Raw genomic sequence first — 16,338 nt, forward strand, 5'->3', positions numbered from 1 at the left:
TGATTGACTTCAGTAAAATGGCAGAGAAATGTCATGTGAATGTGTTAATGTTTGTCATTAATATTACACTAAGTGATTTGTACCTGATGATGTGTGCAATAAATAATACACAAGGAAAATCAAAAGGTCCATTGCACAGATGATTTTTGAATAATCGATTTACTCAAATGCAGTAGAGTTGTTAATTATTTTAGTTTATATAATTTGGATTGCATTTCACTTGTGTATTTCTCCTGTGAATTTCAAAATCCAGCCATTGCTATTACTAAACCTTGACCTAGATGGTTAAAAAAAGAACAAACACAGCGGCGATTCTTGTTAGTTTCCCTCATTAGTTTATATTGTTGCCTTAGTTGTGGGCCTCACAGTGACAATTTGGGAAACTCAGATAAAAGCTCTCAATAGCAGTGTGCATTTGGGTCATTTAGGAACAGGATGTGGTTGCAGTGCAGGATTCAGGAGAAGATGTTTGGTGGGGTCAAAAATTGAGGTAACACCAGGGTTTCTTTGAACAGGAGAAAATGACCTGGCTATCCCTCATGGCTTTCCAACATTCCAGCAGTTTCATTCCATGATTCCAGATCAAACTTCCCTGTATCACCTTCCCAACAGGAATTCAGTCAGCAATTTTTAAAAACATGCCATGGTTTTCTTTTTTTTATCAACCCCTGCCAGGAGCCCACTCTGCCTGTGTCCAACAGGAGTCCGCTCTGCCTGTGTCCAACAAGAGCCTGCTCTGCCTGTGTCCAACAGGAGCCTGCTCTGCCTGTGTCCAACAGGAGCCCGCCCTGCCTGTGTCCAACATGAGCCCACTCTGTCTGTGTCCAACATGAGCCCACTCTGTCTGTGTCCAATAGGAGCCTGCTCTGCCTGTGTCCAATAGGAGCCTGCTCTGCCTGTGTCCAATAGGAGCCTGCTCTGCCTGTGTCCAATAGGAGCCTGCTCTGCCTGTGTCCAACAGGAGCCCGCTCTGCCTGTGTCCAACAGGAGCCTGCTCTGCCAGATCCTGCCAGGAGCCCACTCTGCCTGTGTCCAACAGGAGCCCGCTCTGCTAGTCCCTGCCAGGAGCCCGCTCTGCCTATGACCAACAGGAGCCCGCTCTGCCTATGACCAACAGGAGCCCGCTCTGCCTGTGACCAACAGGAGCCCGCTCTGCCTGTGTCCAACAGGAGCCCACTCTGCTAGTCTCCAACAGGAGCCCGCTCTGCCAGATCCTGCCAGGAGCCCACTCTGCCTGTGTCCAACAGGAGCCCGCTCTGCCTGTGTCTAACAGGAGCCCACTCTGCCTGTGTCCAACAGGAGCATGCTCTGCCTGTGTCCAACAGGAGCCCGCTCTGCCTGTGTCCAACAGGAGCCCACTCTGCCAGTCCCTGCCAGGAACCCACTCTGCCTGTGTCCAACAGGAGCCCGCTCTGTCTATGTCCAACAGGAGCCCGCTCTGCCTGTGTCCAACAGGAGCCCGCTCTGTCTGTGTCCAACAGGAGCCCGCTCTGCCTGTGTCCAACAGGAGCATGCTCTGCCTGTGTCCAACAGGAGCCCGCTCTGCCAGATCCTGCCAGGAGCCCACTCTGCCTGTGTCCAACAGGAGCCCGCTCTGCCTGTGTCTAACAGGAGCCCGCTCTGCCTGTGTCCAACAGGAGCATGCTCTGCCTGTGTCCAACAGGAGCCCGCTCTGCCTGTGTCCAACAGGAGCCCGCTCTGCCTGTGTCCAACAGGAGCCCGCTCTGCCTGTGTCCAACAGGAGCCCGCTCTGCCTGTGTCCAACAGGAGCCCGCTCTGCCTGTGTCCAACAGGAGCCCGCTCTGCCTGTGTCCAACAGGAGCCCGTTCTGCCTGTGTCCAACAGGAGCCCGGTCTGCCAGTCTCCAACAGGAGCCCGCTCTGCCTGTGTCCAACAGGAGCCCGCTCTGCCTGTGTCCAACAGGAGCCCGCTCTGCCAGTCTCCAACAGGAGCCCACTCTGCCAGTCTCCAACAGGAGCCCACTCTGCCAGTCTCCAACAGGAGCCCACTCTGCCAGACTCCAACAGGAGCCCACTCTGCCAATCCCCAACAGGAGCCTACTGTGTTAATGTCAGTAGAATACTGCTTTTTCTGACAATAGGATTTCCCTCCTGTCAGTTGCAGAACAATCTACAGACTCTCCCAGTGGCTCAGGAAATTTATTTAATGAGTAGATGAACCATATCAATCAGAAATGTCCGAGGGTCATTACGCACTTATTGTTCTGTTAACTGCTCTGAGCTGAGGCAGTGGTTATACTTGGCCTTACCGAGCTTGGGCGAGGAGGGAGAGATGGATCAGAGTTCCTTTGCAACAGCCTTTGCTGGAAAAAAAAGACTGTGTGCCTGTGTAAGTGATCATTCAGTCAGGAATAGGACTGGATTTGGTTGTGATACCTTTAAGCCTGTTATTGCTCACTATCAAGGCTCACCTAAGAGTGACTTGTAAGTGTTGAACCATACTCCAGTGAGGAATGAATAAGCTGTTTTTTTTTGTCTTCACCACTGGCCAGGAATGGGGTGGTACTGCAATGAAAATTACAGAAAACATTTCCTGCCCTGATTTTGCCTCATGGTGAAGCCTTCTCTTTTGCTGAGGGCCTTGAAATGGGCAACACAGGTGCTCACTGGAAACAGACTAGTGCCTCTATAGGCGCTTGATGGAATTTTGAAATACCAAGGGCGCTGGCCATACTTTGCCCATTGGTACTTGGCATAGAGCGATCTAACCAACAGTTTTTAAAGGGACCACTGAAAGTCATTTCAAACATCTCAGGCAAGTTTTTAAATAACTTTTGTCAAGCAAGAATGGCCAACCTCCTCAATCCTGGGATTGCCTCCATTGTTCTTCTTTTGTTTACTGTGACTAGCTCCAGTCCACAACGAAGCTCCAAAATTTCCCACCCTACAGATAGGGAAGCTGCCTATAAATACTTGTTTGTAGGACCAGCCATGGAAATGGGTCAGGTCTCAGACCATTTCCATTGGGCAGGTGGTCTCCTCCTCCTGATGGATACAGTCATACGAAAATCTATACCACCCGTGTTTAAGGCGAGAGAATTGCCAGAGAAAATTGGCAAATAAAAAGGTGTTGGCGTTGGAAGAGTTGGGGGTGGGTATTGAGGGTGGGAAACCAATGCACAAACCAAGCACTTACTATTAGTTAAAAGTTTAACCTGATCTTTGATGGCTGCTAGATGTCAAAATTTAGCGTCTCACTATGTATTACATTATGACATTGTACTGTTTAACTGTTAGAATAGTTGTACATATAGTTATCAATAATAAATAGAACCCTTAGCAAGATAATAAAAATTGATTAACATTGTCAATGGTTCTCAGGGGCTTAAAGGATTTCCAGGAATTGCAGGGACAAAAGGCATTGCAGGACCACCAGTAAGTAAGAACTTTGGTTTGTGTATATAGATCCATATTTATACTTCCACATAAGCCTAACGTATTTCCCTCATTGCTTTTTTTTAATCAATGTAAACTTTGCCATAATCGTGCTTGTAGCACATTGTTTGCTCCAGAAAGGGGAAGGGGGAGGAGGGTGGGTGGGTGTGATTGAGAATGGGAGTGTTGTTGATGGAATGGGGACCCCTCTTACTATTTTTAGTGGCCACCAATGGCCACCTCTTTCTGCTTGGTGGAGGTATTTGAAATCAGTAGCATTATAGGGGAACAATTGGCACATCTTCCCTTAAGTGGCATAATCAAGAGGTTTAAAGGCAATGAGTTCCAGTCTGGGCTGTCTTTTTCAGAGCCACATATTTGAATAAGTAATAGAGGCAATACTTTGAGTAAAAAATGCTCCCCTAACAATTCTCTTTTAGCATATCTTTACTGCACATGGATTATAGTATACTCTGTTCATACTAAATAGGAAATAATTGTTGCAATCAGTTGCCATGGACTAAAATCAGGACTTGCAGGACGGTGAGTAGGTGTCAAGAGAAGAGATAGATAAGGCTTTCAAGAAATAACTTCAGTCAGAACTGCAAGATCAGCAAGCATTTTAAGAAGGTTTGGAAAATGGAGGTTCCCGAAGAACCAACAAATTGTCCAAGCAGAGAGAAGAAATCAATGGATTGAATGACCTGCAGCCTTCTGAAAAGAAAAAGCAGGAAATTGATCAATAATAATCAGTACAACATTGCTAATGTGGTCTAAGGATGTGTAAACAGGGTAAGATGACACTGAAATTGCAAGCAATTAGCATTTGATACCTGACTTTGCTGTGGATGGAAGTGTGTCCTTGAAACTATGCTGTACAGTGATAAAACATTGATTTCTACATGGAGTTAACACTTTGTGAATAGAAGTGCACTGTTGGACATGACTTACGAATGGGACGTGTTAAGTTGTTGGTAGAATGTTTATGAGGAAACTCAAGCCCAAGTTGTACAGCATGTCAAACAGTACACCTATGCAACCAATAAAATCCTTTTTGAACTGTAGTAACAATTGTAATATAGCTTTGGGCAGGAAGAGAGGTCACGGGACTATCACTTGCTACAACGTTGCTCATCCTCATCATCAGGTGAACCAACCAATGAGAAATCCTGATATTGGTTGTTAATCTAGAATTAGGAGGGAGGCAGGCATTCAAATCACTCATTTTGGACTCAGGGCAAGAATCAAAAGGCAGAAAGGTGATTTGATTGTGTAACAAGGATCTTTCCTTTTCTTTTAGGGTCTCCCTGGTCCTCCTGGCCTACCAGGACCTTCACTGAAGATTTCTGAAGAAGAATTCCAGGTATGCAGTGTATTGCTTGCCTCACACAACATACACATTTGCACTTGAAGGTGTTAGCTTATACTGGGGAATGGTTCCAGTGGCATCAACTTTGCCTCCTCATTTTGATTTGAGAGCTGAAACAATGACCGGAATTTTCCAGGGTCCCTGCGGCAGGTTCCCCCGCAGCGGGGCCGGCAAGGCATTGAAATCTCCGTTCACATCGGCTGGAAAATTCCGGTCAATATTTCAATAGGCATTGCTATCACAGAGTCATCACTGCTGACCCAACTCTCATCCATGCGAATGCCTTTAGAATAGTAAATTGCACTGGGAGGATGATATTTTCCACACTTCCTTCAGCTGATGCACTGAGGCTAATTGTAAAAGTTCTGCTGTCGTTCTTACTGAGCGGCTGAGTCAGTGTAAATGGTGTTGAAGCCTTCCCAATCTGTGCGGCTCAGTTGGACACTTGGCATTGCCTCTGCCGGCTGATCCTAGTAACATGTAAATTGTCCACATCACAAATTATGCAAAACTTTTCATTTCTTTTTACTGCCCCATTTTATTCAGGATGTCCCAGCGTTTATGTAGCCGAGCTAAAAGGAAATGTGGCAGCAAGTCCACAAAACCTCCAAGCCGGAGAATGCACTTGAGTTCCGAAGAAGAGTCATGTTGGGTTCGAAACGTTGACTCGGTTTCTCTGTCCACAGATGCTGCCAGAGCTGCTGAGATTTTCCAGCACTTCCTATTTTTATTCCAGATCTCCAAAATCTGCAGTATTTTGCTTTTACTAAGTAGTTGAGTGACGAGTTCTGTAGAAAACTAGCACTCACCCAAGACCTCTGTTTCAACACGTTGAAGGTTGAAAGGTTGTCAGCTCAGTATTGTCACTTTAGTAGTCCAGTCAAAAAATACTGAACATCAATAACTGCCCAAATCAGTGCCCAAATGTACACAGTCAACTCTGTCACGAAAAGCAGGCACTGCACGCTCCTGTTAAACATACAGCTGATTTTTTTTTCACATTTCTATCAATAATAAGAGTTTAAATTGAACAGGAGTCTCCATAATGGATACTGAACAACACATTAATGTGAAGAAAATGTGTTATTCTGAAATGTTGGTAAAGAAGACAGGTTAGAATTGCTTTAAAAAGATCAGAGTATGATTATTACAGGACATGCATTGAGCTGAGTAAATTATTCTCAGGATGTGGCTGACGCTGTTATGGCTGCATTTTTTATTCCCCATTCCTAGCTGCCTCTTAAATGTGCTGATGATACATCACCATGAACTACTAGCAGATGGTATAGTACGAGTAAATACTCACGTGTTGGCCAGACTGCGTAGGGGTGGCAGAATCCCACGCCTGTTAAATTTACAGCACTCCCAACTGCTTTTTCTGATGTCACTGCATTCAGTTTCACAGCTTGCGATAGTGGAACTAGAACTCACTACACTATTGAACACAATCATTTGGAAGGGGAAGACTCTAAGTTTATAAACCTAATACAAATAATGCACTATGTAGAACAAGTACTCATGAAGGTGTTTTAAAGTTATGTGCTTGGGGGTGGGGACAACAGTTGTGTGCACAGTTGAAATGAATGGCAAGTGAATTGTTATTGTGCCACTCTCTGCTGGTTGGAGGCATACCTAGCACAAAGGAAGATGGTTGTGGTTGTTGGAGGTCAGTCATCTCAGCTCCAGGACATCACTGCAGGAGTTCCTCAGGGTAGTGTCCTCCGCCCAACCATCTTCAGCTGCTTCATCAATGACCATCCTTCCATCATAAGGTCAGAAGTGGGGATGTTCACTGATGATTGCACAATGTTCAGCACCATTCGTGACTCCTCAGATGCTGAAACAGTCCATGTCCAAATGCAGCAAGACCTGGACAACATCCTCGCTTGAGCTGACAAGTGGCAAGTAACAAGTAACATTCACAACACACAAGTGCCAGGTAATGACCATCTCCAAGAAGACAGAACCTAACACAAAAACAGAAATACCTGGAAAAACTCAGCAGGTCTGGCAGCATCGGCGGAGAAGAACAAAGTTGACGTTTCGAGTCCTCATGACCCTTCAACAGAACTAAGTAAAAATAGGAGAGGGGTGAAATATAAGCTGGGGGGGGGGGGGAGGTGTTTGAAGGGAAAATCAAGCAGTGATAGGAGCAGATAACCAAAAGATGTCACAGACAAAAGAACAAAGAGGTGTTAAAGGTGGTGATATTATCTAAAAGAATGTGCTAATTAAGAATGGATAGCAGGACATGCAAGGTACAGATAGCTCTAGTGGGGGTGGGGTGAAATAAGACTAAAAGGGCATAAAAGGTATAGACTTAAAAACAATGGAAATAGGTGGGAAAAGAAAAATCTATATAAATTATTGGAAAAAACAAAAGGGAGGGGGAAGAAACAGAAAGGGAGTGGGGATGGAGGAGGGAGTTCAAGATTTAAAGTTGTTGAACTCAATATTCAGTCCGGAAGGCTGTAAAGTGCCTAGTCGGAAGATGAGGTGCTGTTCCTCCAGTTTGCGTTGAGCTTCACTGAAACAATGCAGCAAGCCAAGGACAGACATGTGGGCAAGAGAGCAGGGTGGAGTGTTAAAATGGCAAGCGACAGGGAGGTCTGGGTCATTCTTGCGGACAGACCGAAGGTGTTCTGCAAAGCGGTCGCCCAGTCTGCGTTTGGTCTCTCCAATGTAGAGGAAACCGCATTGGGAGCAACAAATGCAGTAGACTAAGTTGGGGGAAATGCAAGTGAAATGCTGCTTCACTTGAAAGGAGTGTTCGGACGGTGAGGAGAGAGGAAGTGAAGGGGCAGGTGTTGCATATTTTGCGTATGCATGGGGAGGTGCCGTAGGTGGGGGTTGAGGAGTAGGGGGTGATGGAGGAGTGGACCAGGGTGTCACGGAGGGAACGATCCCTACGGAATGCCACCAGCAGGGGTGAAGGGAAGATGTGTTTGGTGGTGACATCATGCTGGAGTTGGCAGAAATGGCGGAGGATGATCCTTTGAATGCGGAGGCTGGTGGGGTGATAAGTGAGGACAAGGGGGACCCTATCATGTTTCTGGGAGGGAGGAGAAGGCGTGAGGGCGGATGCACGGGAGATGGGCCGGACACGGTTGAGGGCCCTATCAACTACCATGGGTGGAAAACCTCAGTTAAGGAAGAAGGAGGACATGTCAGAGGAACTGTTTTTGAAGGTAGCATCATCAGAACAGATGTGACGGAGGCGAAGGAACTGAGAGAATGGGATGGAGTCCTTACAGGAAGCTGGGTGTGAGGAGCTGTAGTCGAAGTAGTGAGAGAATCTAACCATTGTCCTTGACATTCAATGTTATCACCATCGCTGAATCCCCCACTTTCAACACCCTGGGGGGTTACCATTGACCAGAAACTGAACTGGACTAGCCATATAAAAAATTTTGGAATTAAGTCTAATGATGACCAGGAAACCATTGTCAATTGTTGTAAAAAAACTCATCTGGTTCACTAATGTCCTTTAGGGAAGGAAATCTGCTGTCCTTACCTGGTCTGGCCTACATGTGACTCCAGACTCAGCAATGTGGTTGGCTCTTGAATGCCCTCTAAACAAGGGCAGTTAGGGATGGGCAATAAATGCTGGCCTAGCCAGCGAAATCCACATCCCAAGAATGAATAAAAGAAGTACTCTGGCTACAAGAGCAGGTCAAAAGCTAGGAATCCTGCGACAAGTAACTCACCTCCTGATTCCCCAAAGCCTGTCCACCATCTACAAGGTACAAGTCAGGAGTGTGATGAAATACGCCCTACTTGCCTGGATGAGTGCAGCACCCACAACACTCAAGAAGCTTGACTCCACCCAGGACAAAGCAGCCCATTTGATTAGCACCCCATCCGCAAACTTTCACTCCCTTCACCACTGACACACAGTAGCAGCAGTGTGTACCATCTACAAGATGCACTGCAGGAGCTCACCAAGGCTCCTTAGACAGCACCTTCCAAACCCACAACCTCTACCATCTGGAAAAACAAGGGCAGCAGATACATGGGAACAGCACCACCTAGAAGTTCCCCTTTGTTATTGAGTTGATTTTCCAGGCAACTTTTCTTGGTGGAAACACTGAACTTTATTTACAAGGCAGCAGCAGCAACTACATGTGTGTCAGTAACTCTATAATGTGGTTCAGGAGAATAATGACTGTCACCATTGATGACATCCTGAGTATAAAGATGTATTCCAGGAAATTGGTTGCCTAAAAGGAGAACACACCATCAAGGTCGATGAAACTGTGATACCCAAAATACACCTGTCCAGGCAAATACCAGTAATGCTGAGAGACCAACTGAAAGCAGAGTTGGACGGAATGGAGAAACTTCACATCATCAAGAAAATTGAAGAACTGACAAAATGGGTTAATCCAATTGTAATTGTAGAAAAATCAGATGGGAATCTGCAAGTCTGTCTGGATCCCAGAGACCTAAACCAGGCAGTACAAAGAGCGCATTACCAGCTGCTCACAATAGAATAGATCACGTGTAAGCTACCAGATGCTAAATACAATTCAGTCTTGGATGCGAATTCAGGCTTCTAGCAGGTCAAGCTGGATGAATGCAGCTCATAGCTCTCTGTACCTTCGACGCACCATACAGGCGAGACAGGTTTCTACGCTTACCTTTTGGTGTTAATTCAGCTCCATAGGTGTTACACAGAACAGTGAAGCAGCTGTTTGAAGGGTTAGAGGGCATGGAAAGCTATCTCAACGATATGCTGGTCTGGGGAGCCTCACGAGAAGAACACAACCACAGACTGAGGCAGGTGCTGGCCAGAACTACAGACAGGAACCTCAAGTTGAAGAAGGAAAAGTGCAAAATAGGCCTTCATGAAATCAAGTACTTGGGACATGTGCTAACAAGTGAGGGACTGAAGCTGGACTCGAGTAAAATCGAAACAGTCATGAACTTGTCACCCCCAGGGATGTAAGAAAGACTTGGAGAGTTTTTTTGGGAATGGTGACCTATCTTGGGAAATTCATTCTGAAGGTGTCAGATCTGACAGCACCTCTCAAAGAACTTCTACAAAATGATGTGCAAAGGCACTGGGAACAAAGTCCACCAGGAAGCTTTGACCAGTCTGAAGAGAACACTGACCAAGGCAGCAGTAATAAAGTACTACGATGTCAGTCAGCCAGTCAAGATCTCAGTGGACGCTTCAAAGACTGGCCTGGGAGCTGCCATCTTGCAAAATGAGGCACCAGTGGCTTACACTTCAAAGGCAATGACTGAAACACAGCAGAGGTATATGCCCAAAGAGAAAGAAATGCTAGCAATTGTGTTTGGCCTAGAACGCTCCCATCAGTTTGTCCATGACAAAGATGTGGAGGTAGAGTCTGATCATAAGCCTTTGGAAGCTATACTTAAAAGCCCCTGAACTGTGCACCACCAATAATCCAAAAATTACTAATGCGTCTGCAGAAGTACCAGAGGATAAAAATACAGAAGCACAGGTTCACATGCTGACAAAGGATTTACCTGTGGCTGTAACCAAACTGGATGAGATCAGGGGAGCGACCCAGAACGACGCCACCCTGAGAAAACTGCAGCAGATTGTGCAAACTGGCTGGCCCACACATCGGAGCGGAGCCCCTTCTGCTGTACAAGAGCACTGGAACTTTCATGAGGAACTTCATGTAGCAGAAGGAATGTTTTTTAAGGGAGAAAGGATCATAATTCCTGCAACACTGAGGAAAGAAATGCTGTAGCGTATACATAAAAGTCAGCTCGGCATAGAAACATGCAGGAGAAGAGCTCGAGATGTAATGTATTAGCCTGGAATGGGAGCACAAACCAGTGAAATGGTGAATGTGTGCAGTGTGCCAAAAGCACAGTAAATCACAACAAAAAGAACCACTTCAACCACACACTGTTCCAGAGAGGCCCTGGCAGAAAATTGGAGTAGACATTTGAAAACAGTGAATAACTCGCAGTAGGTTGTTATTCAAAGCTTTTTGAGTCTGTGCTGCTGAGAAATAATAGTAGGAGCGTCACTGTAATTAATCATTTAAAATCAATTTTTGCTCACCACTACAGACCTGAAGTGCTCAGCTCAGAAACAGTTCACAATTCTCAGGCACTGAGTTTCACAAATTTGCACAGGACTGGGAGTTTTGCCACATTACGTCAAGTCCCAAATATCCACAATCCAACAGAATGGTGGAACATACCATGTAGACCTTAAAACACCTGTTGAAGAAGGCAAAGGCAGACAGAAGAGACCCCTCGCTGGTTCTGCCAGATTTTAGGAATCTCCATTAGAGGGCATTGGATCATCTCCAGCACAGCTCCTGATGGGGAGAAGACTAAGAACTAAGCTTCCACAGCCAGTAAGCTAAAGCATGCAGGACCTGCTCAAACTGAGACAGCAGAAGCAGAAACAGTGCTTTGATTGAGGCGCCTGACCTCTGCCTGACCTGAACATGGGAGGAACAGTGAGGATTCAGCATGAAGGGATCTGGAATCCTGCTGTTGTCACAGGAATCACAGGAGAGCCAAGGTCTTACATAGTGCAGACTCCAAATGGACAACAGTACAGGAGAAAGCAGAAATTCTTATGGAAAACAAATGAAATGCAACCCTGCACTGAACCAGAAAGTGCTGCTGAAGATCAAAAACCAGAATACACCAGTGAAGTATCAGATAACCAAAGCCTGAGAGTCCTGAAAACTATCCAAGGGGTGATAGTGGCACAGAGCTGGAGAAGGCCCCTTGTCCTTCAAAATCACCTCTGTCACCATTCAGAACATCCAGTGGAAGAATTGCAAAAAAACCACAAAGATAAAGAGATGAGTAAAAGACAAAACAGACTGATCAAAACAGAGTGAGAAAGAATAAACAAGAGGCTTTGTGTATTTGAGTTGTAAAAATGTTTTTTTTTTAAAAAGGGAAATGTCATGATAATAGTTGATTGTGGTAGTGGACTCCAGTATTAGATACTGTACGGTACTCTGTACCAGATAAGGGGTCACCTGACCTGGGGGTCGAAGGTCAGATAGCACATGTTAGAGCCTGTCTTGATAGAATTCAGTTACTGCAGATATGTGTTCATGTTAGGAAAATGTGTTATTAATAAAGTTAGCTCAGCTACAATGTCGATGGCCTGTGTGCATCATTGAAACAGAAAACATGACACAGGTGACCTCTAGGATATATCAAGCCTCCACCCACAAATACATCCATGATATCACGGATGCCTTCTTCACGAAGGCACACATATTTGTGCATTTTGCCCGCAATCAGGAAGCAAGAGCACTGGGATTTGTGCAGACCTCAGGTTTTTCACAGGTGCTGGGTGCCATTGACTGCATTCATGTGGCAACAAACGGTCTCCATGGCAACAAACGGTCAACAGTGTCAACCGCAAGGGCTTCCATTCGCTGAATGTGCTGCTGGTGTGCGACCACAACAAATGCATTCTGCAGGTCTGCGCACGGTTCCCAGTGAGTGTCCATGGCTTCGACGTTCTCGGTCGGTCTCAGATCCCTGCTGGGATGGCTCCTCAGGGTCAAGGGCTACCCGCAGAGGCCGTGGCTGATGACACCCATGCGGCAGCCTCAGACTGCAGCAGAGCGAAGGTACAAATAGGCTCATGCTGCAACTCGTACCTTGGTGGAGCAAACCATCGGAATGCTGAAAATGAGGTTCTGGTGCCTGGACTGGTCCAGTGGAGCCCTGCAATATAGTCCACAGAGGGTGTCATGCATCGTCATCATCTGCTGCACCATTTACAACCTGGTGAATAAACCTGCAACGGGGAGAGGAGCTGGCTGAGGAGGAGATGGAGGAGCTACATGTCTGCTCAGATGAGGAGGACATCAACAGGGATGAGGGTGAGGAGGCCCTCAAAGGGAGGATGACAGCAATGAGGCCACCGCACTGGCCAGACAAGGCAGATGCACCCGGGAGGCCCACACAGCTGCTAGATTCGTAGAGGATGATGACAATATGCAGTGAAGAGACACCATAGATCCTCACATTTATCTATGAATGTTTGGCTCCAGTCTGGCTTATGACAACGCACATATCCTTAGTGCTCAAGCTCATGTCATAGAGTTGCAGTGGAGGCCCTAATAGTCACTCGATTCCAGGAGGATGATGACGACATGCAGTGAGGACACTCCAACGCTCCTTAGATTTTCACATTGCCTCTGTGAAAGTCTGACTCCTGTCTGGCTGAGGGCAGCTCGCTTGTGCTCTACAATCAGTGTCAGATCAGGCAGACACAGCTGTGAAACTTCAACTGCACCTGATCCTTCGCCAGCCTTCAGCACCTGACCCCTTCAGGAGCACAGTGTCACCGGTCACAGATGCTGACAAGATGGGGAGCCAGCCCCACTTCTGAGGTGCTGAGAGCACACAGAGAGAATGACGGAACTCTGTGACACCTGCCCAAGACATTCTGGCAGCAAAGACAAGCACCATCGAGGTACAGGCATCACTAATGTTTCCAGTGAGTGTGAAGCCGAACCATCACTTTGGTCTGAAGGCTGCACAAAGCACAGGGATGAGACCCTGGACTGAGACATCTGCCTTTTATCTTGTGCAGAAACCAAGGTTGTGCAGAAACCATCTGAGTAACGCAAACACTGCTCATCAGAACAAGGAGCCATAGACAAGGAGACTTGGGAGTTTATTTACTATAGTGAACATCATGTACAAGTGATTAACATCCATGCCCAGGCAGCAAAATTACTTCTTCTTAACCATCCTACCCTGTCGCTACGTCTTGGTGCTCCCCTGACATTCGCAGCAGAGGTGGAGGCAGCCTGCTGACTGCTACACCCTGTCTGTGATGACCCTGATGGGCATCCTCTGGAGGGCTGAGACCTGGATGGCCCCAGCCTGCTTTTGGGGTACTGCTGTGTGGCAGTGGCACCCTCCTTGGCCTGTGGAGCTGCAGCAGCTGGGGTCACAGGAAGAGGGGACTCAGGTGGGCCGGTCACACCTGGAGTCACCTGGGTGGATGGTTCTGTGGTGTGCCCCTGCTGATCCTCCTCCCTAGGAGTGCCTGAGGGCCCCTGGCTGACTCCTTGAGGAGAAGAGGAAGCTGGAATGAGATGAAGCTGCCCCGCACCCCTCTCGTGTTGACACTGTTGGAGGCCAACTATGGCGTCAATGATGGAGTTCAGCCGATGCAGCAGTGCAGGACTAATGTCCTGGACCAAGGTCTCCATGGCAGTTGCCATCCTACCAGTGTTGACCTTGGTGCGTTGGCATGCCGTCGCTGTCACCTCAGACTGAAGGCAGACGGACTCCTCCATCGTGCCTTGCAATCTGAGGAGTGCAGCGGACATCCCTTCCTGATGTTCCCATGCTTGTTTTTGCAGCTGCAGCAACTGAGGTATGACCTAGTCCAGAGGCTCATCATCCGACTCGGACTCAGCAGACTTCTGGCCTCCAGCAGTCCCCCAAATACCAGAGACCTGGGAAGTCCCTGCCGCCGCTGGCTGTGGATCAGACAATGCAATGTGCTAACCAGATTGTGACCCCGAGGCTGCTCGAGAACTAGGTCTCACCGAGGTGTGTGTCTGCGATGTTGGAGGGTGTGGGTGAGCGCTGTGATGGGCCTTCAATGAGGGTGCATTCAGATTCTTCTTCCGAGGTGTCTTTGGGGCTTGATTTGAAGCCTTAGGTCGTGGACCCTCTCGGCTGCTTCCCAGATGTGCCTGCAAAAGCAAGGAGAGATAATTAGTGCATGGCAGTGGCCTGTGAAACAGGACACATCACGCACAGCTTGGTTGTCTGATGGATGTTGCACTGCTGGATCCTCCCTTGGTAGAGCAGCGCCGACCTCACCATGAGCACAGGAACGGTCCAGATCTTCGCTGGCCAGCTGCATGGCTCTGTTTTCAAAGTCTGTTAGGATCTCGCTTTCAGGCATTCCTCCACCAGTCTGCAACCTCTCCCTCTTGTTATGTGCTAGCTTGCCCTGCATGAATAGAGATGGAGAGAGTGTAAGCAGGACGCCTGCCAGGCCAGATGATAAGCAGGTCTGGCATGTGTGAGTGGTGAGTGGTCCCCTGGATGGGATGAAGACAATGAAAGTGTGTGTGTGAGAGAGTGAATGGTGTTGACCCTTGCACTGGCAGTGAGTGAGATCCCTGTGGATGTGTGATAGGTTTGTGAGTGTGTGAGTTCAGAGTGATGACAAGAGTGACTTACCCTGACGGAACGGAGGAGATCATTCATCCTCTTGCAGCACTGGGTGGCTGTCTTCTTTTGCAGGGCATTGGCACTGACCACCACTGCCAAGACCTCCCAAGGATTGGTGATGCTGCTGCCCATCCTGCAGCCAGGCTGGGGTAGAGAACATCACAGCGAGCCTCCACAGTGCCCAAAAGGCTCTCAAGGGATGCATCACTAACCCTGGGGGGGGAGAGCTGCAGTCTTCTTGTCTTTTGAGGCCAGGTCACCTGTGCAGCAGCCCTGGGCTAGAAACACTGAGAGTTGTGTGCACAGCTGCACTTTAAATATAGCGCCCAGTTTGAGGAAGTGGCAAGCTGATAGTGTGGTGGTCGAATGAGAGCCCACACATCATCAAAACAGTATGTTTCCCTGGAATGCATGATTAATGAGGTTGGATTGGGACGATACAGCATGAAAAGTCGCCATTGCAGCTGGTGGGTAAAACATCCTTCTTTCCACCCACTACCACGCTTAGTGCAAATCTGGGACGATTCTGCCCTATGGCCCTGCTCACTCTCCTGTGACGGGGCTGTAAAATTCCACCCGATGTTTCTGAGCTGTAGATTTTTAAATGCTGTGCCAGTGGCTTACAAAAATAAGAGTATAAACACCGACTGAAGAAAATTGGTATCTCATTAATAGGCTGCATTAGTGACACCACCTTGGGTAATTAGCAAAATTTACAGATGTCAATAAACACTCAACAATAAACAATAAACAGTCAACATGCCCCCTCGCAGAATGACCCAACACCGGACTCCTACATTACAATTCTGTGGCATATTAACCATACCCGATACTTAAAAATGCTTGAGAAAAGTGCCGGGGTTATAGTTAACGTCATGGAGGTACTGTTGACTGCATTTTATCACAAAGTCCAAGGAAAGTTTTGGGTGATTGTTGTCCCCATCCCCCCTCCCACCCCCACATTTTGGTGGTCCAACTTCAAACCTTGTTAATTAACACCAAGTTGTGTCATGGCAGCCTCTGTCTTCAGCTTTGAATAAATTATACGAGAGACTTATTTCAACTTTTACACCTCCAAACTAATAGCAAAGTATGCAATAAATGCCAACACTTCTGAGGAAACACAAGCCTGCAATTTTTTGCTTTGTGATTTTTCTTTTTCCTTTATTGACAGCTACTTTTGAACAAAGCACGGAGTGCAGATTCACGGAATATCTGGAAGGCTCTAGAAACTTTAAACATGGAGATACGGTATATTGTTGCCCCACCCACTGGAACCAAGGACAACCCTGCCTCAACCTGTAAAGAACTGAAGCTGTGTCAGCCACAGCTCCATGATGGTAAGGACACCGGCTAACCATGTTACCACAAAGCTGGTATTCTTCAGTCTGTGTGTCTATC

General features: G+C 47.2%; 1 protein-coding gene across 1 annotated transcript in view; it reads left to right on the top strand.

The window, feature by feature from the left end:
- LOC144685615 (uncharacterized) overlaps window positions 1-16,338 on the top strand; it is a 449,474-nt gene that overhangs the window by 422,265 nt on the left and 10,871 nt on the right. Inside the window, exons 61-63 of the mRNA XM_078550317.1 lie at window positions 3,342-3,395; window positions 4,696-4,758; window positions 16,112-16,277. Of these exons, the coding sequence (XP_078406443.1) occupies window positions 3,342-3,395; window positions 4,696-4,758; window positions 16,112-16,277 (283 nt within the window). The remainder of the gene's footprint in view (window positions 1-3,341; window positions 3,396-4,695; window positions 4,759-16,111; window positions 16,278-16,338) is intronic.

This window comes from Cetorhinus maximus, chromosome 10 (assembly GCF_964194155.1).
Source record: "Cetorhinus maximus chromosome 10, sCetMax3.hap1.1, whole genome shotgun sequence".
Classification (NCBI taxonomy): domain Eukaryota; kingdom Metazoa; phylum Chordata; class Chondrichthyes; order Lamniformes; family Cetorhinidae; genus Cetorhinus; species Cetorhinus maximus.